Consider the following 24452-nt stretch of genomic DNA (forward strand, 5'->3'; position numbering starts at 1 on the left):
TGTAAAAAGAGCGAGGTTGGGCAGCATCCACCGAAACCCCAGAAGCTACTTGGAGAAGAGGGACGAAGCAGTCCCTGTACGTTTCACAAAGTCCCAGAATTTTCCCGCGGTCCCTGGTGTCCCTTCCCAACCCCCCCCCCCCCCCCCCCCACTCCGCGCTCTTCCCGGTCCGCTCCTCGGCCCTTTCCCGAGGTCACAGCTTCAGGAATTTGACGAGGGTCCCTGCCTGCCCCGGGCCGCCGCCGTAGCTGCAGCTAAGGGGGGGCGGAGCTTTGGAGCGGAGACCGCCAGGGCTCGTCCAGCAAGTGCACAACTTGTTCCGTGGCGCAAGTCCCTTCCCCCTCCGTGTCCCCCGTGGCGCCCCACGCGGGCACAGCACCGGCCCGCCCCCCAGGTCCGAAGCAGGGCTCCGGCCTCTGGGCACGCCTGGCTGGCTCCGCCCGGTGCGGGGGAGTGCTCACGCTTTGCTCGCGCGCGGGGGGTGGGGAAGGCGGTGCGGCGTGGGATGGGTGGGGGGAGCTTGCCTCCGCCCCCCGCGCCGGTGGCACTTTGCAGACGCTCCCCGGAGCTGGGCATGGGCGCCGCCGCTGCTCCCGGGGCCGGAGTCCGCGCTGCGCGGGTGGGTGAGCGCGGGACCGTGGGCGGGGAGGGAGGTGGGGGGGCGTCTAAGGACGAGGGGAGGACGGACGGGCCTCAGGCCCAGCCCTCGGTCCCTCACCCCTCCGAGAGCCCGGGGCCCCCCGTGGGACAAAGGGCGGGGGCGGAGGGGGCGCCCCACGCGGGACGCAACCCCTCCCCCGCCACGGCGCATGCGCCGGCGGCCGCCGTCCCGTCGGACAATGGGGGGGCCGGAGGTCCACGCGTGTGCGGGGAGGCTGCCGCGGGGGAGGAGGGATGCCCGGCCCGGCCCGCGGCCCCCCCCACGCCCCAGCCCACCCGGGGCCGCTCTTTCCTCCAGTGCCCCTGAGGCGCCGGGACCTCGAGTCCGGCCGAGGCTGCGTCATGAACGAGAGGAACGGCCGGAGGCGGACAAGTGAGCAGCCCCGCCCCTCCCCTCGGGCCCCCGGCCCAGCCCCCCGCCCTCGGGAGCCCCGCGGGGGAGGGGGGCGCCCGGGCGGCCGCGGCCTCGGAGTAAGGGAGCTCTCTCCCCGCCCCCCCTTCCCTTCCAGTGAAGAAGGACGAGGAGGGCTTTGAGATCTCCGTCCCGTTCAACGAGGCCCCCCCTGCGGAGTCACCCCCCATCTTCTGCGGCCTGGAGGGTGAGCCTGCGGGCCGGGGGCGGGGCCGGGGGGGCGGGGGGCGCGGCCTCGCTCACGGCTCGCCCCTCCCCTCAGAGCCCCCGGAGCCCGCGTCGCCCACCCTGGCGCTGATGAGCAGCGTGAAGACCCAGCTGCACATGGCCCTGGAGAGGAACTCTTGGCTGCAGAAGAGGATCGAGGATCTGGAGGAGGAGCGGGACTTCCTGCGCTGTCAGCTGGACAAGTTCATCTCCTGCGCCCGCATGGACGCAGGTAGGGCCGGGCCCAGGTGGGGGGGCCCGCAGGTGGGGGCTGGGCGGGGGGGGGGCCCCACAGGCCCACCTGCCGTGCCCTCCCGTGCCCTCCTTGTCCTCTCTCCCATCTCCAGAGGACCACTGTCGGGGCAAGCCTGGCCCCCGGAGGGCAGAGGGCTCTGGGGAGGCCTCAGACCCCGAGTCAGCAGCCTCCTCCCTCAGCGCTGGCTCCGAAGAGGGGGGTTCTGCTGAAAGGAAGCGCCAGAAACAGAAGGGGGCGGCTGGCCGAAGGAGATTCGGGAAGCCCAAGGCCCGGGAGAGGCAGAGGGGTGAGTGTCAGGTACCCCCGGGTGTGGGGGGGTTGCTAGGGATACGGACAGAGGAAGGATGCTGGACTAGCAGATTGGGTGCATGTGTCCGTCCTCTGTGAGATCCTTAGCACCTGGCTGCCCAGCCCTCAGCCTCCTGTCTTTTCTGACTCCTAGGCAACTAGTTGGCACAGGGAATAGTGTGGGACCTAGAGTTAGGAAGACCTGAGTTCAGATACAGCCTCAGAAGTGTATGATCTTGGTCAAGTCACTTTATCTCTGTTTGCTTCAGTTTCCTCAACTGTAAAATGGGAATAACAGGGTTGTGAAGCTGAAAAAAGATACCCCCTAGGGGGCAGGACCCTGGCATGTGGCCAACCTGGTACCTGTGCCCTCAGAGACCCTCCCCTGTGAATTGTGAGGGATCCCAGAATAGGGCAGTCTGCTCTGCTCCCCACACAGGCAGCCAGGTTTGCATTGGCAAGGGGGCTGCCAAGTCCGTGGGATTCTCCTGAACCTCCTCGTGCTCCCAGGCTCTGCTTAGCCATAAGCCTTAGAGGCTCCATATTTGGGAGTCAGGATGCTTGGGTTCAGTTCTGATGCCATCCCTGATTCATATCAGAGGCTAGAGACTAGGGTTCAAATCCCACCTCAGATACTTAGGAATGAGAGGATCAGCTCTCTCATCTGTCAAATTGGGACAAAAATGCCTCAGAACTTTGTAGCTTCTCATGCCAGGCAGGAGAGGCAGGACAGGGTGGTGAAGAGTGCCATGCCATCCTCTCAAAGGCCCAGGGAAGAGAGCAGTAAGCAAGCAATTTGCACCAGGGGAGGGAGGTGTTCTGTACGGGACATCACAGTTCTGGTTGTTTAGGCCACTCCCACCTTCCCATTTCCAGGGGGACAACACTGAAGGCCAGGCAGTAGCCCTGGGATCTGAAGCCAAGCCATTCCCCTGGGGTGTCACCAAGCAGGGGTGGGTGGTTGGACTCGGTCCCCATGTCTCTGGGGCTCTCACTGGCTCAGCCTTTCCCTGGCCCACAGTGAAGGATGCTGATGGGGTGCTGTGCCGCTACAAGAAGATCCTGGGCACCTTTCAGAAGCTCAAGAGCATGTCCAGGGCCTTTGAGCACCACCGGGTGGACCGGAACACGGTGGCCTTGACCACGCCTATTGCTGAGCTGCTCATCGTGGCGCCGGAGAAGCTGGCCGAGGTGGGCGAGTTTGATCCGTCCAAAGAGCGGCTGCTGGAATACTCCCGCCGCTGCTTCCTGGCACTGGACGACGAGACACTGAAGAAAGTACAGGCTCTCAAGAAAAGCAAGCTGCTGCTGCCCATCACGTACCGCTTCAAGCGGTGATCCCCACGCCTGTCCTGCCCCAGCTTCTCCCCAAGCCAGCTGCTGTCACCGCCTTCTCTCCCTCCCACCCTGCATCAGTCTTGTGTTCTCGGGCCTGGATGGCCGAGCCAGCTGGAGCCATCGCCTACCCCAGCATGGATCCCCCTAGACTGGCTGTCTGCTGTCTTCTCTTCGGATGCTGGCTGCTTCAAGTGGCCCCTCCTATGTCCGACTACTCGACTCTCCTCTGCTTCTTCCAGGAGCAGCTCTTTCCAAGCGACAATCCTGTTCCCTGGGCTCTTGAGGGGGCCTCCAGAGGTAGTGGTTGGCTTGCATCCTGTGCTCTAATGGGCCTCCTGGCTACCTTTTCTCGCCAGGGGACCCCTTATGTCCCACAATGGTTCTCCTATTGATGTCTGAGCCAAGTGATGTGTCATTTACAACTAGTCCCCCTTAACGGCGACCCTCCAGGAGCCCCACAAAGGCTCAGCTCTTGGGTGGGATCCTGCCCTTGCCCTTTTCCTAGCCTTCCGCAGCACCCCTGCAGCCGGTGGGTGCATGCACGTGAGTGATGTGTTTACATGTGGTTCCAGGTGGAGGTGGGTGGGCTCCCTGTCTCATCTGCTGCTACCCTCTCATGGAGTTTGTGTGGAGACAGGAAGGCAGTGTATGTATGTATATATTTACCGAACATCTCCCCCTTCTGCCTTCCGTGGTGTCAGCATCTGTTTCCCACCCCCATTGCCCTGGCCTGGCTTCCTTTATTCCTTGCCCCAAACCTAGAGACTTGGGAGTCTCTGCAGACTGTCCAAGTGGCCGGGCATCACTGCCTCTGGAGAGAGGTCAGAGGAGCCCTTGAAAGAACCTGGCTTCTCGCTCCACTCTGGGTGTGACTCCCTTCCCTCCCCTTCTCCAGGCCTGTTTCCTTCTCTGTAAAATAAGGGAGTTCAGTGCGATCCTATCCAAGGTGGCTGTGAGGCCCTGGGTAAGTCTGGGTCTCTTCCTTCTCGTGAACGCGGAGCAGATGGGACGAGGAGCCCCCACGAGGTCGCAGTCTGTGACGATGGGGCCTGGACTCTGCGGAGGCTGACCGATCCTTCCCTCCCCGGCGGCCGCTGGGCAACGGAGCCTGGGAGCGCCCCCTCCCTTGAGTACCAGCCGCCGGCCCTGGACCAACAGATAAATGAAGTATTCAGAGTTAAAATTAAAAGTTAACCAGCAGATTTGGAATAACCTTGGCCTCGGTTCTGGCTGTGGGGGAGAGGGGGTGGCGAAGTGGACCGAGCCGAGAGACGGCCGGGAGCTCCCTTCCGGGGCGCTTGCCCGTCCCGAGGCTATGGCGCAGGCGCGACTCTGCTTAGGCTGCCGTTTCTAAGGCGACCGCCAAGGGAAGGAGAACGCGCTAACAGTCTTACGGGTACGGGGCCAGTCGGCTTTGGAGGGCTCAAGTGCGCGTGCGTGCTGGCCAGAGAGGGCGGAGACGAGCAAGGGGTAGCCTCGATCCTCTTTTCCCATTGGTTGGCCCCGCTTTGCACTTGCGCAGTAGCCCGGCTCCCCGTCCATTCGCTCCGGCGCAGCCGTAGCTTAGGTTCGGGTCGGCCTCGCGGGGCGGCCCGCACAGGCGCACAAAAGCCCCGCCCCCAGCTAGGCTCCACGGCGGCGCGGCGTTCCGCGGCCTACCAGTCGGCGCCCTCGGTTCCTCTCGCGAGCCGCGCCCCAAGCCGGAAGAAGTCGAAACGCAGGGAGCCGGGAGGCGGGAGTCGGAGGTGCGCCTCCGGAAAAAGCCGAAGTCGGGCCCGAGTGCCTCCGGAAAGAACCGAAAGCCGGAAGGGGCCGTGCGTTCGCCGGGGCCAGCAGGGGAACACGACGGCTCCGGCCGCGTTCGACCTCTAGGGCAAACTCGAGGCCACCCCGACAGGGTCTGTGCGGCCTCGCGGGCCGGGACAGGAGGGGGTGCCTCCCGACCAGAACTCGGGAGCCGCTGAGGCAGAGACCGCGCGGTCTGTTGGGGCCGGGTGAAGCGGGGCGGGGGCCGGAAACAGCCGAAGCGTTCCGGAAAAAGCCGAAGGGACTCAGGCCCCTCCTCGAGCGAGTAGGAGGCGGGGCCGGGGGCGGAGCCTGCGCGGGGGCCGGAAGCGGGCGAGGCGGGCGCCGGAAGTGGGCGAGGCGGCGCCGAGGGCAGGCGAGGCAGGCCAGGCCGGGCCAGGCGGGGGGGACGGGACGGGGGAGAAGGCGCGAGCGCGGGCTGCGGCCGGCCGCCCCTCAGCATGTCCGACTTTGACGAGTTCGAGCGGCAGCTCAACGAGAACAAGCAAGGTGAGTCCCAGCCTCGGCCGGCCTACCGGCCTCCGGCGCTCCCTTCCTTCCCTCGCTCCGGTCCCTTCTCCCCTCAGCCCGCGCGGCTGCCTCCCCCTCCCCCTCTCGGTCCGGCGCTACACGTGACCCGCGCGCGCCTCCCGCCGCGCCATGTGACCGCGCATCGCACGTGACCGCCTCGCGCGCGCCCGCCTCGGGCCCACGCGGCTCGGGGGGCCTTGACCGAGACCGGAGACTTTGGTCAGTGCCGGGACCAGCTAGGGTGGCCCCCCCCCAACCCCGACCGGTCCCCCTCCCGCTCCCTCCTCGCTCCGTGCTGCCCACTTCCGCTTCCGGTGGCGGCCCGTTCCTCCTCCACGCCCCCTTTGTTCCCAAAATGGCCGCGGCGGGGGCTTTCCCCCCCACGTGGAGGAGTTGGACGTGGACTGGTCCGGGATCGACCCCCGTGACTCCCGCCGGCCCAGAGCCCTCGCTGGCGTTCCGTCTCCCTTTCCCACCCCTGCACCTCCTTTTCCACTCTCGGGGCAGGGGGCGCTTCGAGACCTCTTGGGGCTTCCGGCCGGCCAAGGTCCCTGGTCACCGACCTTGCGGCTCCCCGGGGCCTCGGCGGGGGCCGGGCCAAGTGTCCTTCCCTGCTACTGGAGGGGGGCATCCCGAGCTTGGAAGGCCCTGTGGGCCCCCGGGGAACGCGTGGGAAGGGTCAAATTCATTATCCGACTTTGTCCCGACCCCTTCCCCGAGGGCCCCGTCGGGGCCTGGGACCATTTACGGTCTGGCCCTCAGCCCCTAAACACGTGGACTTGGCAGCCTGTGTGAGTGAGGAGCGGCGGCTGCCCGTGCCCGCCTTCCCCTTCTTGTGCCGAGCTTTGTTTTGGTTCCGACCGGCCCTTTCTTGACCCTCAGGGGCTCCTTTCTCCTGTTGGTCTTCTTCTTCAGGGCGTTCTCTGTTTCCGGCAATCAGAAGGGGTTTATCCTTGCCCTCTTCATCTGAGGCCTTCACCCAGTATCCCTCACCTCAGGCTGTCTCTAGAGGGCCTTTTCCTTCTTCCTCCAGATGTCCCTGAAATGGTCCCCATGTTTACCCTCTCCCTGAAGCAGGTTAAAGTCAGGGTCTCTCCTTCCAAAACTTCACTTCTAGTGGAACACCTTTGCCCTTCTCCGCTGCACGTACTCTTTCTAAATGAACTCCTTCTCAAGTTTGAACAAGTCCAAAGTTCTTTCAGTCGCAGAGATGAGAAAACTAGGGCCTAAGGAACCAAAGGGATTTGTCCAAAGTAGTCCAAGGGGCAGTCATGGGGCAGAATGGGGAAATGGAACCAAATATTCTGATCCAAGTCTCCCCAACAGACTCCTTAAGAAAATCCTCCTGTTGAGCAGGGTGTGGAAGTATCCCAAACTTCTCTGTAGTTTTGGAACCCTACTGACCCAGTTCTCTGAGACTGGAATCTGGAAAGGATAGGACCGCTTCCTCCCCTTTTTTTTCTGCCCCAATTCACAGGTTTCTTCTGCTGGACCTCACATCTCCTTTGCTGCCACAACTTAGTGGTTCTGTTTCTTTGCCCCCAACATTACCTGCTTCTAGCAAATCAAGGCATACTCCTCCAATCATGTTTTAGAGAGGGGAAAATCTGCTGTCTAGAGAATCCAAGGTTATACAGCAAATCCAGGTTGGAGCTGGAACCTCAGTTCACTTGCCCCATTCAGAAGGAAATCTATTTACAAGGAGGAAAGGTCCAGGTTGGAGCCCTGGTTCTGCTGCTAACTAACTGTGTGACCTTGGGCAAGTGAGAATTTCTTTCTGAGCTTTACTTCTCTTCCTTTTCATAAGGGAGATGGACTAGATGATATCTGGTGTCCTTTTCAAGTTTGACAGGAACCTTCTACACACGTCAGATTCATCCTCCTGGAAGAGAGAGGTAGATAAGGACTTTGCCAAGGTCACCCAACTAAGTGGGCCCAAGCTTGAACCCAGGGCTCCTGTCTTTCAGCCTATTATCCTTAGTGATCTGGAATCAGTGTCAGAACCAGAAATGGTGCTTAACCATTGTGGCACCCTGATTTCAGAGGATGTGAATCCTAGCCCTTTGGGGCCTGGGGTTGTTTGCAGTAGTTGTCTTACCTCAGATCAGTTCAGTGATCTCCTCTCCCTAGTTGAGCTTGTGAAGCCAGGGTTCCCGCCTCCATGACTGAGCTCTCCATCTTTCTGGTGTACTGGGTTAGAGGTGGATGTATACCAGTGAATCCCCTCCAGAGAAGGGATGAGAATTAGAAGAACCTGGGTAAGAAATAATGATGTCTAGCCATCCATAAGGGCATAAGACTGAGTTTTGGATCCTTGTTTCTCCAGGCACAGGGGGAGGTGGGACTGGGCCCAGTTGGGATCCTGGATTCCTGAAGAGAAGAATTAGTTTGATTTGACAGTGGGCAGTCATCTCCTTGGGAAGAGGTAGACCCTACACTTTTGGATCTTGGTGGGATCTTTGAATGCTTCAGTAAGCATCTATGGGTGACTGTCTCCATGGCCCCCTCCTCACTTTAAACACAGAAGCATGTTTTGAACAGCTATAAGATGATTGAGAGCCTGAAGATGGAGTAGGGAATGAGAAAGGGTGCATATGATGGGGGGAATCTGCCATCTGCCCCACTGGCCAGGCTCTTACCAGCAGCCACAAATGTATCTTGGCACTATGAGCTCTTTCCTTGCCTGGTGAGAGCTCTTGCTCCGTGTATGCTTCTGGCCACATTTCTGCTTCCAGTTTCCTTCCCTGCCATGGACCATGTGGTACTTGGGTAGGGGAGGTACAGGGAGGATAGGAGTCCCCTGCCCTTGTGTATCTCCAGTGTGTTTTTGCTTCCGATCTCTTCCAGAATGGGGAAATGGGCCTAAGGTGCAAGGAGACCCTGCTCTGAAAGTTGGGCAGCCTGGGTTTCTGCATTGAGTTTTCTCTGAGTGTATCATTTTCCATAAGTCCCTCTCTTTTCCATTTGACAGAGATGTGTTTTACACTTGAATGCCCCTGGGACCCATCCTGTTTCTGACAGTCTTTTTCATCAGTTTTCTGAGGAATAGGTAGCATGGGATTCTCCTACAGGAAGAATCCACAAGGGGCTGATTCTCCCCAAGGAAGCAGGAGTCCTTAGGTGGAGGCACTTGGGTTTCAGATCCTTTCCAGCCTCAGGCAGAGAAGGGGGACTGAGGAAAGCTGAGCCTCTTCACAAGAGGCAGCTTTTGTATTATTTACGTTAAGGTAGTGACTAGTCACAGAGGTTGAGTTTCTTCCCCTCAAGGAAATTGGATCCTGCCTTGAACCTTGGAAAAATGGCAGTGGGTTGAGACAGACAAACTGCAGGAGATTGTGAATTGTTGTCCCTTTCTCCTAGCTGCTCTTACCAAGACCTGAGTTTTCTAGCCTCCTAACTCCCACTCCCTTAGAAGTCCAGCTGTGTGTTTCCCTTTTGGCCCCCCCTTGACTCTCTTGGTCCTTCTGCTTGACATATAGACTAGTTGAAGGGGAGTTGAGTTCTCCAGCCTAGCCACTAGCCCTCAGCTTATCCTCTTACTTCCCCCACCTCAGAACGAGACAAGGAGAACCGTCATCGTAAGCGCAGCCATAGCCGGAGCCGCAGCCGAGACCGGAAGCGGCGGAGTCGCAGCCGAGATCGTCGCAACCGTGACCAGCGAAGTGCTTCTCGGGACCGGAGGCGGCGCAGGTACCAGGGGCTCTCCCAGTGCCTGTGGGTAGGGGCTTTGTCCTTTCTGTGTGCATGTGTGACTCTGGAAGGAAATGTGAAGTGTGGGGTTTGTTGTATGTTTATTTTGTCCTTGGACGTGAAGAGAGTCCCATAAGTCTCTGTAAAAAGATTGAAAGAGCAAGTCAAGTCAGACATTTGGGTTTGAAAATTCAGCTTCACCAACATGAGATGGGAGAGTCAGGAAGAGAATTGGAGGGTCTTAGAGGCCTCCACTCTCAGCATAAGGAAGCTGTAGGTCCTGGTAACCAACCCAGTGAGTGTGATTTAAGGCCACATTGAGAACCCTAGATTCCCCTTTAATCTGTGACTGGGTGCATCCTGCCACAGTAGTCCCAGGCTCCTCTTAGAGAGTCCCTGCAAAATTTTCTCTCTCTCTGATCTAAAGTCACCTCTGTGCAACATGGTCCCATTGTGCCTGATTCTGCCTCTTGGGACCAAAACAGGCGTGCCTGGTTTTTCAAGGTGATGGTGCTTGTGTTCCTTCGGGTCCCCATTAATCTGCACTGACCCTCTGCTGTGCCTGATGGTTGTTGGCCCTGGGCTTCTGGTCCTTTACTATCCTGGTCACACATATCCGCCCCTTGGACTGCAACATTGTGCTCCATGCTGGGCGTTATATGGGAGGAGGACCCAGACCAGCTTGGGGTGGGGGCTGTCACATCCATGGGGCTGTCTCCCTCTGATTTTTTTGTGTACCTGTGGTCATTCAGTGTTTGGCACAGAGAAGGCTGAGGAGAGAGCTCTGGACTGGGAGTCAGGGCTATGCTCGGGTTCTGCCTCTGCTGCTTGCTGGCTCAGAGATGTGGTATACATGGTCTAGCCTCTCTGGCCCTTGGAATGAGGGTGTTAGACCTGGTGACTCAAAAATCCTATCACTTCTGAGGTGGGGGGGGGCACTAGAGGGCGCCATAGTGCACAGAGCTAGGAGTCAGGAAGGTGACGCCACTTCTGAATTCAGATCCAGCCTCGGACGCTTCCTAACTGGGTGACCCTGTTTGTCTCATTTTCTCCAATGAGCTGGAGAAAGAAATGGCAAAGTGTCTCTCTGCCAAGAAAACCCCCAACTAGGATCATAAGCAGTCAGACCCAGCTAAACAGCAGTAACAAAAGACTTGCTTTATTTGGCCCTAGGGGCAGAACACAAGGGGGTAAAGTTGCAAAGAGAGATTTGGGCCTAATCAATCACCAGGCAGTTCTCTAGTGCTTACTTTGTGCCAGCCACACTCCCTGCCAACAGCTCCAGTGCACCCAAGGGATGGGGCAAAGCAGTTGGCTGGCCCTAGGGGGAATGTGCTGCTGCCACCTTGAGTCTGGAGGGGTGTTTCTGTGCCTGGGACCATTCAGAGACAGGCATCATGCCAGCTTCTAGGAGAACGGGCTCTGGGACCATCAGTAAACAAGTAAGCGGAATTGCTTACATGAACACCGTGTGCCAGGCACAAGGTGAATGTCTGTAGTTCTACCCTCGAGTTGTTCTCATGGGAGAGATTACATGGTTACCCGTAAGTTCTTAGAAAATATTTACACAGCAAATAGACTTCCTGGGGATGGGGAAAAAAGGCCCTCATGGAGAAGGTAGAGTTAGAATTGAGCTTTTACAGGATCTTGGAGTGCCAAGAGGCCACAGCACCCAAGAAATGCATCCAGCTATAGGAGAAAGCATGGGCAAAGGTGTGAAGTTGGAAGATGGCTCGGTAGCAGGTGGGCTGGGCTGTGAAGGCCCACATGGCCTCCTGGGACCTTGCCATCTTGGAGATTTGGATTGTTGGTCACAGAGTCAATCATCAAGCATTTATTAAGCACCTGTTGTATTCTAGGCACTGTGCTAACCCTGCATGAGAACTTTCTGTGTTCCATCAGGGGTTAACTTTTGTTCTCTCTTTCTTGGGATCTCTAGTGTTTTGGGGCTAAAGAGAAAGCTCGTTTTCATCAAAGAAACGTTCTTTAGAACTTGGCCTTTTCTTGTCTGCCCTCTGGAGGCTCCTCCCTTCTCTTTCCCTCTAGTTATTTCTTCTCCTTTCCCTTTCCTTTTTTCTCTTCTAGCCATCCTCTCAAGCCTGGGGAGATGTCCAAATTGGGGGTAGGGGATAGCTGGGGGTGGGGGACAGCGAGGGGGCTTTGTCCCAGCTCACTTGCCCAACCCTTGTACTCACAAGGAAAGGCTTCTCTTGCTGCTTCTTATTTCTCTCTTTCCTGTTTGGGAATGAGGAAGGGATGGGAACTTGTCTGTGTTCATCTTGTCCTGAGCTCACAAGAGCTCTGGAATATGGTGGGTGGGGGCAAAGGAGAGAGGAGACTCTCCAGCTGCTCCTCCCCACACCTCTCCCTCCCCCCCCAGCAAACCTTTGACCAGAGCTGCTAAAGAGGAACACGGTGGAGTAATGTGAGCCTCTCCCCCTCCTTCCTTTCCCCTATGTCCATTCCCCCCCACCCCTACCCCTTTCATGGTCCCCTATTTTTTTGAGCATTGGGGTGTAAACGTTCCCAGGGTTGGGTCCCCATCTCCCATATCCCCCTCTTTCCCTTTGGAGAGAACTGAGTTGCCTGTGATGGGAAGGACTGGGTGGGGGAAGGGACAATGGGTCCATTCTGGACTAAACTGAGGTGCCCCTTCTCCCCACCCCACTTTGCCCTTGCTTCCCTTCTCCCCAGTCGTTCCCCTCGTCATGAGAAGAAAAAGAAGATTCGTAAATACTGGGATGTCCCTCCCCCTGGCTTTGAGCACATCACCCCCATGCAATACAAAGCAATGCAAGGTGGGTTCTCTTCCTTTTTCGCCGCTGCCACCAGGCATGTCCTCCCAAGGGTGCATCCAGTTTGGGGGAGGCAGGGTGTTGTGGGTCTTAAGGACCTAGTACAAAGAGAGCCATCCTCTGGGGAGCTATTCAGTGGGGTTGAGATGGAGTGGGTTGGGGGGTTTTGAAGCCACAGTTTGACCATTTGGACCTCAGGAGGTTTTTAGGTCAGGTCTTGTATCATACAAGTTATAAACCTGGTTCTTATTCTTACCTCTCTGCTACCAGCTGCCGGTCAGATTCCAGCCACCGCTCTACTTCCAACCATGACCCCTGATGGCCTGGCAGTGACTCCCACCCCTGTGCCTGTGGTTGGGAGCCAGATGACCCGGCAGGCCCGTCGACTCTATGTTGGCAACATCCCTTTTGGCATCACAGAGGTACTGCCCCTCCCTCCTTCCCTCTCCCCTTCTTTCCCCCACCAACTCCCTGCAATCCACACGGTCAGACCCTCCCCCCCCGGCCCCCTTCCACTACAGACGGATGATGGCGCAGTTCCAGGGGCCGGGGGGGTGGCCCTCCTTTCCTCCCTCCCCTTCCCTCCCCCCCTTACCCAGGGAGTACACATGTGCACCTACTGGAGAGAGGGACAGAGGCTCACGCACGCCGTCTCCCCGAACCCCGTTTTTTCTCTTGTTCTCTGGCGCCGTCTCTTCCCCTGTTCCCTCCCGTCGTTGCAGTTTTTTTTGGCCCCATTCCCCATCCCGCATCCCTCTCCCCCCCCTTTCCCTCCGCCCCAAGAATCCCCAGATCAAAGAGTTGTTTCCATTTCTCTTTAAAGTGAAAATTGTGGGGCTGAGATCCCTCGTAGCAATTTTGCTACCGTCGTCCAAGGCAAGTAAGGGCCATTCTGGCTTTTCTCAAACCTGCGCTTTTTGCTACATTTGATAAACTAGCCCCCGGAATCCAGGGCCAGGCCCCTCCACATCACTCTTCTCTCCCTCCCCCTCCCCGTCCTCTCCCTCCTCTCTCTGTCCTTGTCTGCTCTTGTGCTCGCCCTCCTCCCCTTCTGCTGCTCACACTCCTCCATTGACCTGGGTCATCTTGGCCCCTTCTCGGCGGTGTCCCTGCTCTGCCCTGCTCCTCCTCCTCCTTCCTGACATCATTTCCCCTGGTCCTTTTGGCGCTTTCTGCCCCCTTTTTTCTTTTTATGCTGCCACGATTCCTTCTCTATCCCTTTTGTTTCTTCTGTTTTCTCCCTCTCTCACGTTTCTTTCTGTACTCTTGGGCCTTCTCTTTGGGACCTTGAGTATTTCCTTTCTCTGTAACCCTTTTCTGCTTCTCTTTATGCCTCTTACCTTTCTCTTACGGTTTCCTATCTTCCCCTTCAAATCCCAAATCTCCCCATTCTCCCCTCCCACCCCCTTCCCCCTTGCCCTACCCCCACTCCGTGTCTCCCTCTCTCACCCCACCCCTCCTCTCTCCACCTCCCCTGCCCCCCCCTCTTTCCTCTCCCCCTGCAGGAAGCCATGATGGATTTCTTCAACGCCCAGATGCGCTTAGGGGGGCTTACTCAGGCCCCTGGCAACCCAGTCTTGGCCGTGCAGATAAACCAGGATAAGAACTTTGCCTTCCTAGAGGTAAGCTGGAATGGGGAACCTAGAGGCCATAAGGTGTTTTGAAGAGGGTGCTCTGAAATCCAGTTTATTCCCCAACTCCCTGTGAGTGAACCTCGGCCAAGTCTGTTCTCCCCCAACCTCTTACCTTGGGTAGTCTCTGAACTCCTTTGCCCTTGTCACCAGTTGTGCTGCTAACTTGTGGCCTCGTACGGCTCTCTTCCTCCATTTTCCCAATGAACGGTGAGATGAGGGAGGGCATTGTAATGAGCTTTTGATAATCTACAGCGCCACATTTCTGTTTTCTTCTTTTAGTTCCGATCAGTGGATGAGACGACTCAGGCCATGGCCTTTGATGGCATCATCTTCCAGGGCCAATCACTTAAGATCCGAAGGCCCCATGACTACCAGCCACTGCCTGGCATGTCTGAAAACCCCTCTGTCTACGTGCCCGGTGAGGGAGCCCTAAATCGTTTTAACCCTTCCTGCCGTGGTAATCCCTAGTTGGGACTCCTTTGGAGGGCCTTGGAAGTCTGGGTAGACCACAAGCTCAGTAAGAGTGGGTGAGATGCTGCCCCAGCCATTGTAATAGGTGGTCCAAGGCCTCGTGTCCAGAGCCCAGGACAAGAGTCCTATTTTAGTCACTTTACATCTGGCAGGAGCCTGGTTCAGTTCTGGGGACTGTATTTTAGAACTAAGCTGGCCAATAAGTACCCAGAGGCTATTGAGGTGGGCCAGTCCAGAGGCAGGACACCCAAGGAAGAAGGTTGAAGGAGCTTGGTGATGATAAAGAACATTTGGGGGAAGGAGGAGGCGGCAGATCGCGCTTCCTTCTGCACTCACATGTTTTCAGGGCTCCACAGGGGAGAGCAGGGGGCACATCATTCAGCCTGGGCAACCCTTCTGGAATATTGTAGGAGATTCCTTGCGGGCAGGTCAGAGCCTAGGCAAACACTCCCTGGGCATTTTATTCTTGCTCTTTCTCCTAACTCATGGGTCTTAGCTTAAGAATGAGATCTTACTGGTAGCCAGTCAAGTAAGGTCTTTGTTGAGCATGAGATTGAGGTGTTTTGAGGAAGCTCTGCATACCAAATGCTGCGATCTAAGCCCAGCCCTTCTTGTGTGTCCCTGGGCCTCAGTTTGCACAGTTGTTGTGACCACTGGTATGGTTTTTCTGCCAGAGCCTTGAACTTGGGGATCCAGGGTCACTGTCTCTGCTCTGCTGCTCTCAGGCATGACCTTAAGCAAGCTTTTAGTTTTTTCCTTTGTGCCCTAAGGAGGTTAGAATCGACAATCTTTCAATACCCCTCACTAGAAATATGCCCAGCAAGGACCTTCTGGCCCTAAAGCCAGTGACTCCCCATTTTTTAGAATCTAGAAAACCCCAGAATCTCAAGTTGGCTTTTTCAGTGTTAGCCGGCTCTGCTCTTCACTTCTTAGGCCGGGTGGCTGGAGGAGGCATTGATTGCCGTGAGTGCCGTTGGTGGGCTGGTCTCACACTTGTGCCTCACCTTGCCCTTCTTGCCGGGGTTGCTGCTCTGAGGCAGTCATCTTAGCCCATGGTCACAGCCATGGTGGGATTAGCTGAGATCTCCACAGGCCCTTCCAGCTGGTCAGGGCACCCTGCTGGGCCTGGTCCCCCTCTGTAACAAGAGTTGGTGTTTAACCAGATGTTTAATGTCCATCCTGGGGAGGGGTGTTTGTTGGTGTCCCAGAGGTTAGTCACATTCTTGGTTTCTGCTGCTGCTCCTGGGTGTTTGGAGCAGAAGGTGGGTTGCAGCGGTGTGGACCCCATGTAACCAGATCTCCCCAGGCCCTTGGAGGCCGAAGTGACCTCCCACTGAAGGGCTGCCCCTCTCCATTCCTGCAGGTGTCGTGTCCACTGTGGTCCCAGATTCTGCTCACAAGCTGTTCATTGGGGGACTCCCCAACTACCTGAATGATGATCAGGTAACCACCTGCCAACTTCCCCTGTCACCTGCTTGTCCTCTTGCTTTCCCTCCCCTGACTCGCTCCATTTCGTCCCCGCCTCCACCCCGCCCGCCCGCCACCCCCCACTTCTCCACCACAGGTAAAGGAACTGCTGACTTCATTTGGGCCGCTCAAAGCCTTTAACCTGGTCAAAGACAGTGCCACGGGCCTCTCCAAGGGCTATGCCTTCTGTGAGTACGTGGACATCAACGTCACTGACCAGGTGAGTGTCCCTGGAGGACCTCTGCCAGTGGTCCCTGTGTGCTTGGGCTAAGGGGGTCAGGGAGGGTCGGTCAGCCCCCTGGGATGGGTGGGGAACAGCCCTTCTGCCCCTGCCCCCACTCCAGTCAGGGGTAGGGGGAGGTTGGGGAATTTGGCCCCTGACCCACACTCCCCCCACGCCCGCCCCACCCCCACCCCACCCCCTGCAGGCCATCGCGGGGCTGAACGGGATGCAACTGGGGGATAAGAAGCTACTGGTACAGAGGGCTAGTGTGGGAGCCAAGAACGCAACGCTGGTGAGCCCTTCGGCACGTCATCTTCCATTGGCTAGGGGGCCCTGGGGGGTGGAAGGGGGGGTGGGATTGGGCTGGGAGGAGCCGAGTGGACAGGCAGGCCAGGCAGAGGGTGGGCAGCAGCCTGGGGGAGGTGGGGGGGGTGTGGGTGTCCCACTGGGGTGTGGAGTCTAGCAGTGGGGAGGAGGAGGGGGGTCAGCTAGAGCAGCGATGGCGGGCAGGGGTCCGAGGCTCCCAGGCCTGTGGCCTGACCCCTCCCTCCCCGTGGCCCCCCACAGAGCACGATAAACCAGACGCCGGTGACGCTCCAGGTCCCTGGCCTGATGAGCTCACAGGTGCAGATGGGTGGCCACCCCACGGAGGTGCTGTGCCTCATGAACATGGTGCTCCCCGAGGAGCTGCTGGACGACGAGGAGTATGAGGAGATCGTGGAGGATGTCCGGGATGAGTGCAGCAAGTACGGGGTGGTCAAGTCCATCGAGATCCCCCGGCCTGTGGACGGTGTGGAGGTCCCCGGCTGCGGCAAGGTCAGGAGGAGCCCTGCACGTGGCCCGGGTGGGTGGGAGCAGACCGCGGGCCGGGCCCCGGCCCCCCCCCACCCCGGGCCGGGCCCTCCCCCCCCCCCCCCCCGGCCGGACCCCAGCCCCCCCCCCCCACCCCGGGCCGGGCCCCAGCCCCCGCGCTCTCTCCGCAGATCTTCGTGGAGTTCACGTCCGTGTTCGACTGTCAGAAGGCCATGCAGGGCCTGACTGGCCGCAAGTTCGCCAACAGAGTGGTTGTCACAAAGTACTGCGACCCCGACTCCTACCACCGCCGGGACTTCTGGTAGAAGCAGCCGGGGAGGGGGGCCGGGTCAGGGGGCCGGAGCTGGCTGGGAGACCCCCCCATCCCTTCCCCCTCACTCGACCCTGGCCAGGAGAGGAGGAAGAGGCGCCTCGGAGGCCGAAGGCCGGGGGCTGAAGCCCTGGGCAGGGGAGGGGCTGGGGTGTGGACACACACACACACACACACACACACAATACACACACGAACACACGGGGATGGGGGATGGGGGAGGGCATTGGGGGGGTGGGGTGGGCCCCCCTCCTCCCCTCGCGGTAGCAACATAGCGTGTTTATATTTTACGGCCAAAACTTTTTCAATTTTGTTCTCCTGACCTTCGACCTCTGCCCGCCCAGGACCATAAAGCTCCTCTTCCCGCCCCGCCCCTTCCTGGGACCCCGCCCCCTCCCGTGATGGTTTCTTATGTAGTAGAGATGTTGTTTCTCTCCGCCCGTCCCCTTCCTGTCCGCCCCGCCCCCCTTCTCCTGGCAGTTTCATATTTGCTAAAGACGAATTTGCTCATTAAACATTTTGTTGTATTTTACTTTACGGAGCGTCCAGTGTTGACTCGGGGGTGTGGGTGCGACCGCCCCTCCCCCTGCCCCCGTCAGTTACACCTGTCGTGGTGACGTCACTGACGCACTTGGCGTTCTCCCCGGAGTGAAGGGGCCGATGGGGGCGGGGCTCCGGGGTTCGGAAGGCGGTGCCTCGCCGCCCGCCTCAGTGTTCCCATCTGTAAAAGCTTCGGGCCAATTCCGGAGGGCCCTGCCGGATCCCGAACCGGACCGCACACTCCGTCTCCAGGAGGGGCGGCTTGCATGCTCCGTTCCAGCCCTCGGTTTGCCCTGCCCCCAGCGCGCGGCGCTCTAGCCGCTCTCCTCTCGGTGGTTGGGGCCTGAACAGGAAGTGACGTGGCGGGCGGCCAGCTGAGGGAAGCCGGAAGCGGACGGGGCGCGACTTCCGCTTCCGGCCGTCCTCTTCCCGGCCGCTTCCCCTGCGCTCGGCGGCTGCCCCCCGCCCCCTCCCGGGAGCCGGAGCCCGAGGATTCCCGGGGTGAGCGGGTGAGGGGGGCGGGGCGGGGTTCCCCCTCTCTGTTTCCGCCGCGTCCCTGCGTCCCCCGTCTCGGGGTCTTCTCCCCGGCTCTGTCTGAGGTTTCCGGGTCCCATGTGGATGCGTCGACCCCCACCCCTCCCGTGCCCTCTGGGACCCCGGCCCTGCTCGGCCCGTCTGCCCCTGCGCTCTGCCCCCTCCCTGCCGCGCTCTCCCTCAGTTTCCCCCCCTTGCCCAGGCCCTGGGCGAGCTGTCGCCGCGTCTTCTTCCCTCCCGGCTCCTGGCCTTGCCTTGTCTCTCCTGAGCTTCTCTGGGCTGGACGGAGGCCCTGGGGCCGGGCCCTGGGAGGTGCAAGGACCTGGCGGTGGGGAGGGGCCAGGGGCTTTTGGCGTTGGTCTGCGCACAGCGGGGGGCCGCGAGCGTGCTGGTGGGTGGCCCCCCCCCTCCGGTGCACACCCATTTCCCGCCTCAGCGCCTCTCTCGGCCTCTGCGCCCCCAGATGCGGTGACCGGCTCCCCCTTCCCTGGCCCCCTCCCGCGGCCCCGGGGGCGGCCCCGCAGCCATGTCGACTTCGTCGCTGCGCCGGCAGATGAAGAACATCGTCCACAACTACTCGGAGGCGGAGATCAAGGTGCGCGAGGCCACCAGCAATGACCCCTGGGGGCCCTCGAGCTCGCTCATGTCCGAGATCGCTGACCTCACCTACAACGTGGTCGCCTTCTCGGAGATCATGAGCATGATCTGGAAGCGGCTCAACGACCACGGCAAGAACTGGCGGCACGTGTACAAGGTCAGGGGCGCCCCGGGCCGGGGGGCGGGGGGCGGGGGGCGGGGCGCTGCGAGCTGCCCCGGGCCCACCCCCTGCTGCCCTCAGGCCATGACGCTCATGGAGTACCTCATCAAGACCGGCTCGGAGCGCGTGTCCCAGCAGTGCAAGGAGAACATGTACGCGGTGCAGACCCTGAAGGACTTCCAGTACGTGGACAGGGACGGCAAGGACCAGGGCGTCAACGTGCGGGAGAAGGCCAAGCAGCTGGTGGCCCTGCTGCGGGACGAGGACCGCCTGCGGGAGGAGCGAGCCCACGCGCTCAAGACCAAGGAGAAGCTGGCCCAGACGGCCACGGGTGAGAGCCCGCAGGGGAGGGAGGCTTCCTCGTCTTCCCCAGCCCCGCTGCAGCCTCCTCTTTATCAGCCGCAGACGTTGCCTGGGGTGCGGTCCTGCCTGGGACTGAGATAGAGGGCGCCTGGGGAGCCCGAGAGGGAGGGGAGCTGGGGAGCCCGAGACGGAGGGGAGCTGGGGAGCCCGAGACGGAGGGGAGCTGGGGAGCCTGAGACGGAGGGCGCCTGGGGATCTGGGGAGCCCGAGAGGGAGGGGAGCTGGGGAGCCCGAGACGGAGGGGAGCTGGGGAGCCCGAGAGGGAGGGGAGCTGGGGAGCCCGAGAGGGAGGGGAGCTGGGGAGCCCGAGACGGAGGGGAGCTGGGGAGCCCGAGAGGGAGGGGAGCTGGGGAGCCCGAGACGGAGGGGAGCTGGGGAGCCCGAGAGGGAGGGGAGCTGGGGAGCCCGAGACGGAGGGGAGCTGGGGAGCCCGAGACGGAGGGGAGCTGGGGAGCCCGAGACGGAGGGGAGCTGGGGAGCCTGAGACGGAGGGCGCCTGGGGATCTGGGGAGCCCGAGAGGGAGGGGAGCTGGGGAGCCCGAGAGGGAGGGGAGCTGGGGAGCCTGAGATGGAGGGGAGCTGGGGAGCCTGAGACGGAGGGCGCCTGGGGAGCCCGAGAGGGAGGGGAGCTGGGGAGCCCGAGAGGGAGGGGAGCTGGGGAGCCCGAGACGGAGGGGAGCTGGGGAGCCTGAGATGGAGGGGAGCTGGGGAGCCTGAGACGGAGGGCGCCTGGGGATCTGGGGAGCCCGAGAGGGAGGGGAGCTGGGGAGCCCGAGAGGGAGGGGAGCTGGGGAGCCCGAGAGGGAGGGGAGCTGGGGAGCCCGAGACGGAGGGGAGCTGGGGAGCCCGAGAGGGAGGGGAGCTGGGGAGCCTGAGAGCCTGAGACGGAGGGCGCCTGGGGAGCTGGGGAGCCTGAGACGGAGGGCGCCTGGGGAGCCCGAGAGGGAGGGGAGCTGGGGAGCCTGAGATGGAGGGGAGCTGGGGAGCCCGAGACGGAGGGGAGCTGGGGAGCCTGAGATGGAGGGGAGCTGGGGAGCCCGAGACGGAGGGGAGCTGGGGAGCCTGAGAGCCTGAGACGGAGGGGAGCTGGGGAGCCCGAGACGGAGGGGAGCTGGGGAGCCCGAGACGGAGGGGAGCTGGGGAGCCCGAGACGGAGGGGAGCTGGGGAGCCCGAGACGGAGGGGAGCTGGGGAGCCCGAGAGGGAGGGGAGCTGGGGAGCCTGAGACGGAGGGGAGCTGGGGAGCCTGAGACGGAGGGGAGCTGGGGAGCCTGAGACAGAGGGCGCCTGGGGATCTGGGGAGCCTGAGACGGAGGGCGCCTGGGGATCTGGGGAGCCTGGGGATCTGGGGAGCCTGAGACGGAGAGGATCTGGGGAGCCTGAGACGGAGGGCGCCTGGGGAGCTGGGGAGCCTGAGACGGAGGGCGCCTGGGGAGCTGGGGAGCCTGGGCAGGGCCTTCCTCCCTCCTCTCCCAAAAGGCTTGAATGTCCTGTTTCCATGTTTCTGCTTCTCTTTCCTCTCTTTCTTCCTTGTGTCTTTTCTTTTCCCTGCTTCTCTCTCTTATCTCCGTCTCTTCACTTTTTGCTGTCCCTTTTCCATCCTCCGCTCCATCTCCTCTCTTGATTCTTGTTTCTGGTATTTTCCTGTCTTAGTCATTTTTGGAGTACCTACTACGTGTTGGACACCACATGTGCTCAGCATTGTGGATGCAAAGAAAAAGCAGTCGTTCCCCCCTCCCCCAAGTTCTCAGGTTCCGTAGACCTTGTGCCCAGGCCAGTCCATGCAGTCTGACCAAAGGGAGTGCCTGGTAGTGGGGGCAGAGGTGCTGAAGGAAAGCATGGAGATGAGGACATAGCTAACAAGGGTGCCATCATGTGTTCTCTCTTGCGTTTGGGGGCAGGACCAGACCTGGGATGTCTGTCTTTAGTGGGAGGGGACCTCCCTGGAGCTAGGCCCTGTCCCACCCTTCCCACCATTGTTTCCGCAGCATCTTCAGCAGCTGTGGGGTCTGGGGCGCCCCCAGAGGCAGAGCAGGCCTGGCCCCAGAGTAGTGGGGAGGAGGAGCTACAGCTGCAGCTGGCCCTGGCCATGAGCAAGGAAGAGGCTGACCAGGTAGCGGGGGCGGGGGCCTGCTGGGGGGCAGCGGTGCACTGGGGTTTGGCCACATCTCCTCTCCATCTTCCTCATCCTTCACTTCCTTAGCCCCCAGTCCAGCCTCTTTCAGGCTCTCTCTGGCTCTCCTGGCTCTGCAGCTCTTTCTTGGTCCTGCCCCGCCCCCCTCACATTCTCTCTCCCCACCCTGCCAGCCCCCACCCTGTGGCCCTGAGGATGACGTCCAGCTCCAGCTGGCCCTTAGTTTGAGCCGGGAGGAGCATGACAAGGTCAGAGCCACGTCCCCGCCTCCCCCCCATCCCCAAGGCCCAAACCCCCCACCCCGGGCTGCAGGCGTTCAGCTCCCCTCATTCCATCCCCTCATGTTTATTTGCTGGTTACCTTTATGGGGAAAGGGTTCTTGGGAAGTTGGGGGGCCAGTATGTGGGGGCCGGTCCTAATCTTCTGTCTTCCGTCCGGGTGCCCACATCGCCCAGGAGGAGCGGATTCGTCGGGGCGATGACCTGAGACTGCAGATGGCCATTGAGGAAAGCAAGAGAGAGACTGGGGGCAAGGAGGAGGTGAGGGGGCCTGGGGTGGGAGGGGCTCTGCAGGGTCTCTCTATACTCCCCCCACACCCAGTTCTCTCACATTTGATCTCTTCTGTCTCCCCAGTCGTCTCTCATGGATCTGGCTGATGTCTTCACAGCCCCAGCCCCCCCACCCTCCTCTGATCCCTGGGGCGGTCCTGTCCTTGCAGCTGGCCCACCTTCTGACCCCTGGGGGGGGCCCCCAGGACCCCCTGTCCCACCCTCAGCTGACCCCTGGGGGGGTCCGGCTCCCACCCCTGCCTCTGGGGACCCCTGGAGACCTACCCCACCCCCAGGCCCTGCAGCTGATCCCTGGGGGGGCCCCCCTGCTCCCCCTGCTGGAGAGGGGGGGACCCCAGACCCCTGGGGGGGAGCTGATGGTAAGTACTGACTTTGTCAGTCTCTAGTTCTGTTCTTTCCCAACTACAGAATCTCTCTTTGCGGGGCATGGAGGGGGGGGTCCTTTCCTACTCATCCCCTCCAACCCCCGTGCTGCCTTCTTGCGCACTCCCCTGATCTTGTCCTCAGGCCCAAGTGGGGCCCCAGTCAGCGGCCCATCCACCACTGCTGACCCATGGGCACCAGCACCAGCCTTCTCAGACCCGTGGGGAGGCTCCCCAGCCAAGCCCAGCACTAATGGCACCCCAGGTAGCTGGGAAGGAGGGGCTGGAACAGCCTGAGTTGGGGGGGAGGGGCTCGTGCCTTGGAGGCCCCAGAGCTTGCTCTGTCCCATGCAGCGACTGGAGGCTTCGATGCAGAGCCAGATGAATTCTCTGACTTTGATCGCCTTCGGACAGCACTGCCTGCCTCAGGCAGCAGCACCGGTGAGCCAATCTGCCCCACTGATCCACCTGGGGAGGCTGCTTGCCAAGGGTGGTATCAGTCCTTGTTCTCCCTAACTATGGCCCATAACCTCAGTTTCCTCATCTCTGAAATGGAGAAGGATGTCCATCTCACTGCATAGTTGTGCAGTGTAGCAAGGTGTCGCCCGCATGGCTATGGTCATCTTTGGCCATGGGGGGTGGGAAGCAAGGCTTCTGAACCACACCCCCATCCCTCACCCCATGCTGCTGGGGCGCCCTTGAGCTCCTTTCCCTTCTACGCCCCCAGGGGAGCTGGAGCTTCTGGCAGGAGAGGTCCCTGCACGGAGCCCCGGGGCATTTGACCTCAGTGGGGTTGGGGGCTCCCTGGCAGAGGCTGTGGGTAGCCCCCCACCCACAGTGCCACCAGCCCCCACACCCCCGACACGGAAGACACCAGAGTCCTTCCTGGGACCCAATGCTGCCCTCGTGGACCTTGACTCTTTGGTGACTCGGCCAGGGCCTGCCCCCCCAGGACCCAAGGCCTCCAACCCCTTCCTGCCAACTGGTGAGTGAGTGTGCCCGGCTCCTTTTCCTCCTGGTTTGTCCACTGTGGTCTCTTCTCCCTCACCACCATAGGGTCTTCCTATCCTAAGCTTACACAGGCCACTTTGTTGGGGGCCACATCCAGAGACTGCTCCCTTCCCCTGGGCCCTGCAGGATGGGGATTCTCTATATGCTTGGCTCTTCTCCCCCTGGGCTATCTGTGTTCCCTGGTGCTCGCTCCTTACAGCAACCCCCGTCCCTCCCTGACTCCCCACGTCCCTCTCTCCTTGAGATGCCATGGCCATGGTCCCATCCCCTCCTGCTCTCTCCTGACTGCCCCACCCTGCTGTGTCTCTTGACCTCCTTAGGAGCACCTGGCACAACCACTGGTCCGTCCCTCACCAATCCTTTCCAACCTCCACCTCCAGCCACGCTCACTCTGAACCAGCTACGTCTCAGCCCTGTGCCCCCTGGTCCTGGGGCCCCACCGGCCTTCATCTCACCCCTGGGTGGGGGGCCTGGCCTGCCTCCCATGATGCCCCCAGGACCCCCACCCCCTAACACTAACCCCTTCCTCCTATAACCGGGTGGGGGGGAGGGGGATGCCCGCCTCCTCTCACCCTCCAGGAGATCAGTATTGTGAGTGCATGTGAAAGGGGGGGACCTTTCCTCCCCCTCCCCCCAGCCTCAGCCCGAACCTGACCCAGTCACACTACACCCTCTACCCAGCCTCCTCCTAAAACTGGAAACAGGAGGGAGGCTTGGCAGACAGGGGGACCCCTTAATCAGGAGGCATTAGATGGGGCTGGGGCATGTGGGCACCCCCTCCCTGATTCTCCCCAGCCTTGAATTCCTCCCCTCCAATCAGTGTTGGAGCCCAGATCTCCCCTCCCCCCACAGTGACTATCCCTGGTGATCACTCTTCTGACCTCTGTAATAAATGACATTTCTGACGGGCACGGGCCTTCTCATGTTCCATCTGTTCTCTGCCATTCTCTCTTAAGAAACCTGACCCCTTCCTTGTGTGTCCACCCTCCCTGCCACCAGTCCAGAAGCCCTCCCTGGACACACTTGGGCCCCCCACCATGACCACAGTCCAGTGTCTCTCTTCTTCCCTGGGGGCTATTGGGGTCTGAGAATGGGGACCCAAAAGGCACCTCCACAGTCCTGGACTCTTTCTTCCTCCTCAGCAACACTTGTCTTGTCTGCTGGGTGTGAGGTACCAGCCTGGGGCTCGTCACCCACTGGGCTGGGCAGCAGGGCAGTCACTTGCAGAGAGGCCTCCCGAGAGCTGGGGATCAGTCATCAGATGGGCACGTTTTGTGCCTGCTCCTGCCTTTGCCACTGACCT

At 60.5% G+C, this 24452-nt stretch overlaps 3 protein-coding genes across 9 annotated transcripts; all 3 read left to right on the forward strand.

The window, feature by feature from the left end:
* The first annotated feature begins 288 nt into the window (after nt 1–288).
* On the forward strand, nt 289–4373 carry CCDC106 (coiled-coil domain containing 106). Of its 5 annotated transcripts, none has more exons than XM_072607706.1 (6): nt 289–394; nt 959–1033; nt 1170–1259; nt 1335–1511; nt 1627–1821; nt 2845–4373. In XM_072607706.1, the coding sequence occupies exons 2-6, from the start codon at nt 1003–1005 to the stop codon at nt 3159–3161; spliced, it is 810 nt and encodes a 269-aa protein (XP_072463807.1). In that variant the 5' UTR covers nt 289–394; nt 959–1002; the 3' UTR covers nt 3162–4373. The 5 variants fall into 5 exon arrangements, with proteins under 5 accessions (XP_072463807.1, XP_072463806.1, XP_072463803.1 ...); XM_072607705.1 differs by lacking the exon at nt 289–394 and adding an exon at nt 420–623; XM_072607703.1 differs by lacking the exon at nt 289–394 and adding an exon at nt 541–619.
* A 903-nt stretch (nt 4374–5276) lies between these two features.
* Nucleotides 5277–17412, forward strand: U2AF2 (U2 small nuclear RNA auxiliary factor 2). Of its 2 annotated transcripts, none has more exons than XM_072607701.1 (12): nt 5277–5456; nt 9032–9167; nt 11548–11592; nt 11862–11965; nt 12233–12384; nt 13468–13584; nt 13876–14014; nt 15431–15510; nt 15632–15754; nt 15963–16061; nt 16325–16573; nt 16741–17412. In XM_072607701.1, the coding sequence occupies exons 1-12, from the start codon at nt 5408–5410 to the stop codon at nt 16873–16875; spliced, it is 1428 nt and encodes a 475-aa protein (XP_072463802.1). In that variant the 5' UTR covers nt 5277–5407; the 3' UTR covers nt 16876–17412. The 2 variants fall into 2 exon arrangements, with proteins under 2 accessions (XP_072463802.1, XP_072463800.1); XM_072607699.1 differs by having other exon boundaries at nt 5278–5456; nt 15963–16049.
* Nucleotides 17413–18480: 1068 nt separating this feature from the next.
* EPN1 (epsin 1) lies at nt 18481–24060 on the forward strand. 2 transcript variants are annotated; one of them, XM_072607697.1, is made up of 10 exons: nt 18481–18708; nt 18793–19042; nt 21062–21186; nt 21381–21455; nt 21663–21746; nt 21841–22135; nt 22284–22403; nt 22493–22579; nt 22866–23123; nt 23470–24060. In XM_072607697.1, the coding sequence occupies exons 1-10, from the start codon at nt 18481–18483 to the stop codon at nt 23682–23684; spliced, it is 1737 nt and encodes a 578-aa protein (XP_072463798.1). In that variant the 3' UTR covers nt 23685–24060. The 2 variants fall into 2 exon arrangements, with proteins under 2 accessions (XP_072463798.1, XP_072463799.1); XM_072607698.1 differs by lacking the exon at nt 21381–21455.
* The last annotated feature ends 392 nt before the right edge of the window (nt 24061–24452 follow it).

Source organism: Notamacropus eugenii, chromosome 5, assembly GCF_028372415.1.
Source record: "Notamacropus eugenii isolate mMacEug1 chromosome 5, mMacEug1.pri_v2, whole genome shotgun sequence".
Taxonomy (NCBI): Eukaryota; Metazoa; Chordata; class Mammalia; order Diprotodontia; family Macropodidae; genus Notamacropus; species Notamacropus eugenii.

Excerpts from the sequence above, each read along its gene's own strand:
- CCDC106 (XM_072607705.1), top strand. The coding sequence starts at position 506 with ATGGGTGGGGGGAGCTTGCCTCCGCCCCCCGCGCCGGTGGCACTTTGC. Across the intron at positions 1,260-1,334 it reads CATCTTCTGCGGCCTGGAGG|AGCCCCCGGAGCCCGCGTCG; the intron begins GTGAGCCTGCGG and ends CCCTCCCCTCAG. Across the intron at positions 1,512-1,626 it reads CTGCGCCCGCATGGACGCAG|AGGACCACTGTCGGGGCAAG; the intron begins GTAGGGCCGGGC and ends TCCCATCTCCAG.
- U2AF2 (XM_072607701.1), top strand. The coding sequence starts at position 5,408 with ATGTCCGACTTTGACGAGTTCGAGCGGCAGCTCAACGAGAACAAGCAA. Across the intron at positions 9,168-11,547 it reads CGGGACCGGAGGCGGCGCAG|CAAACCTTTGACCAGAGCTG; the intron begins GTACCAGGGGCT and ends CTCCCCCCCCAG. Across the intron at positions 13,585-13,875 it reads AGAACTTTGCCTTCCTAGAG|TTCCGATCAGTGGATGAGAC; the intron begins GTAAGCTGGAAT and ends TTCTTCTTTTAG.
- EPN1 (XM_072607697.1), top strand. The coding sequence starts at position 18,481 with ATGTCGACTTCGTCGCTGCGCCGGCAGATGAAGAACATCGTCCACAAC. Across the intron at positions 19,043-21,061 it reads GCTGGCCCAGACGGCCACGG|CATCTTCAGCAGCTGTGGGG; the intron begins GTGAGAGCCCGC and ends TTGTTTCCGCAG. Across the intron at positions 21,747-21,840 it reads AGACTGGGGGCAAGGAGGAG|TCGTCTCTCATGGATCTGGC; the intron begins GTGAGGGGGCCT and ends CTGTCTCCCCAG.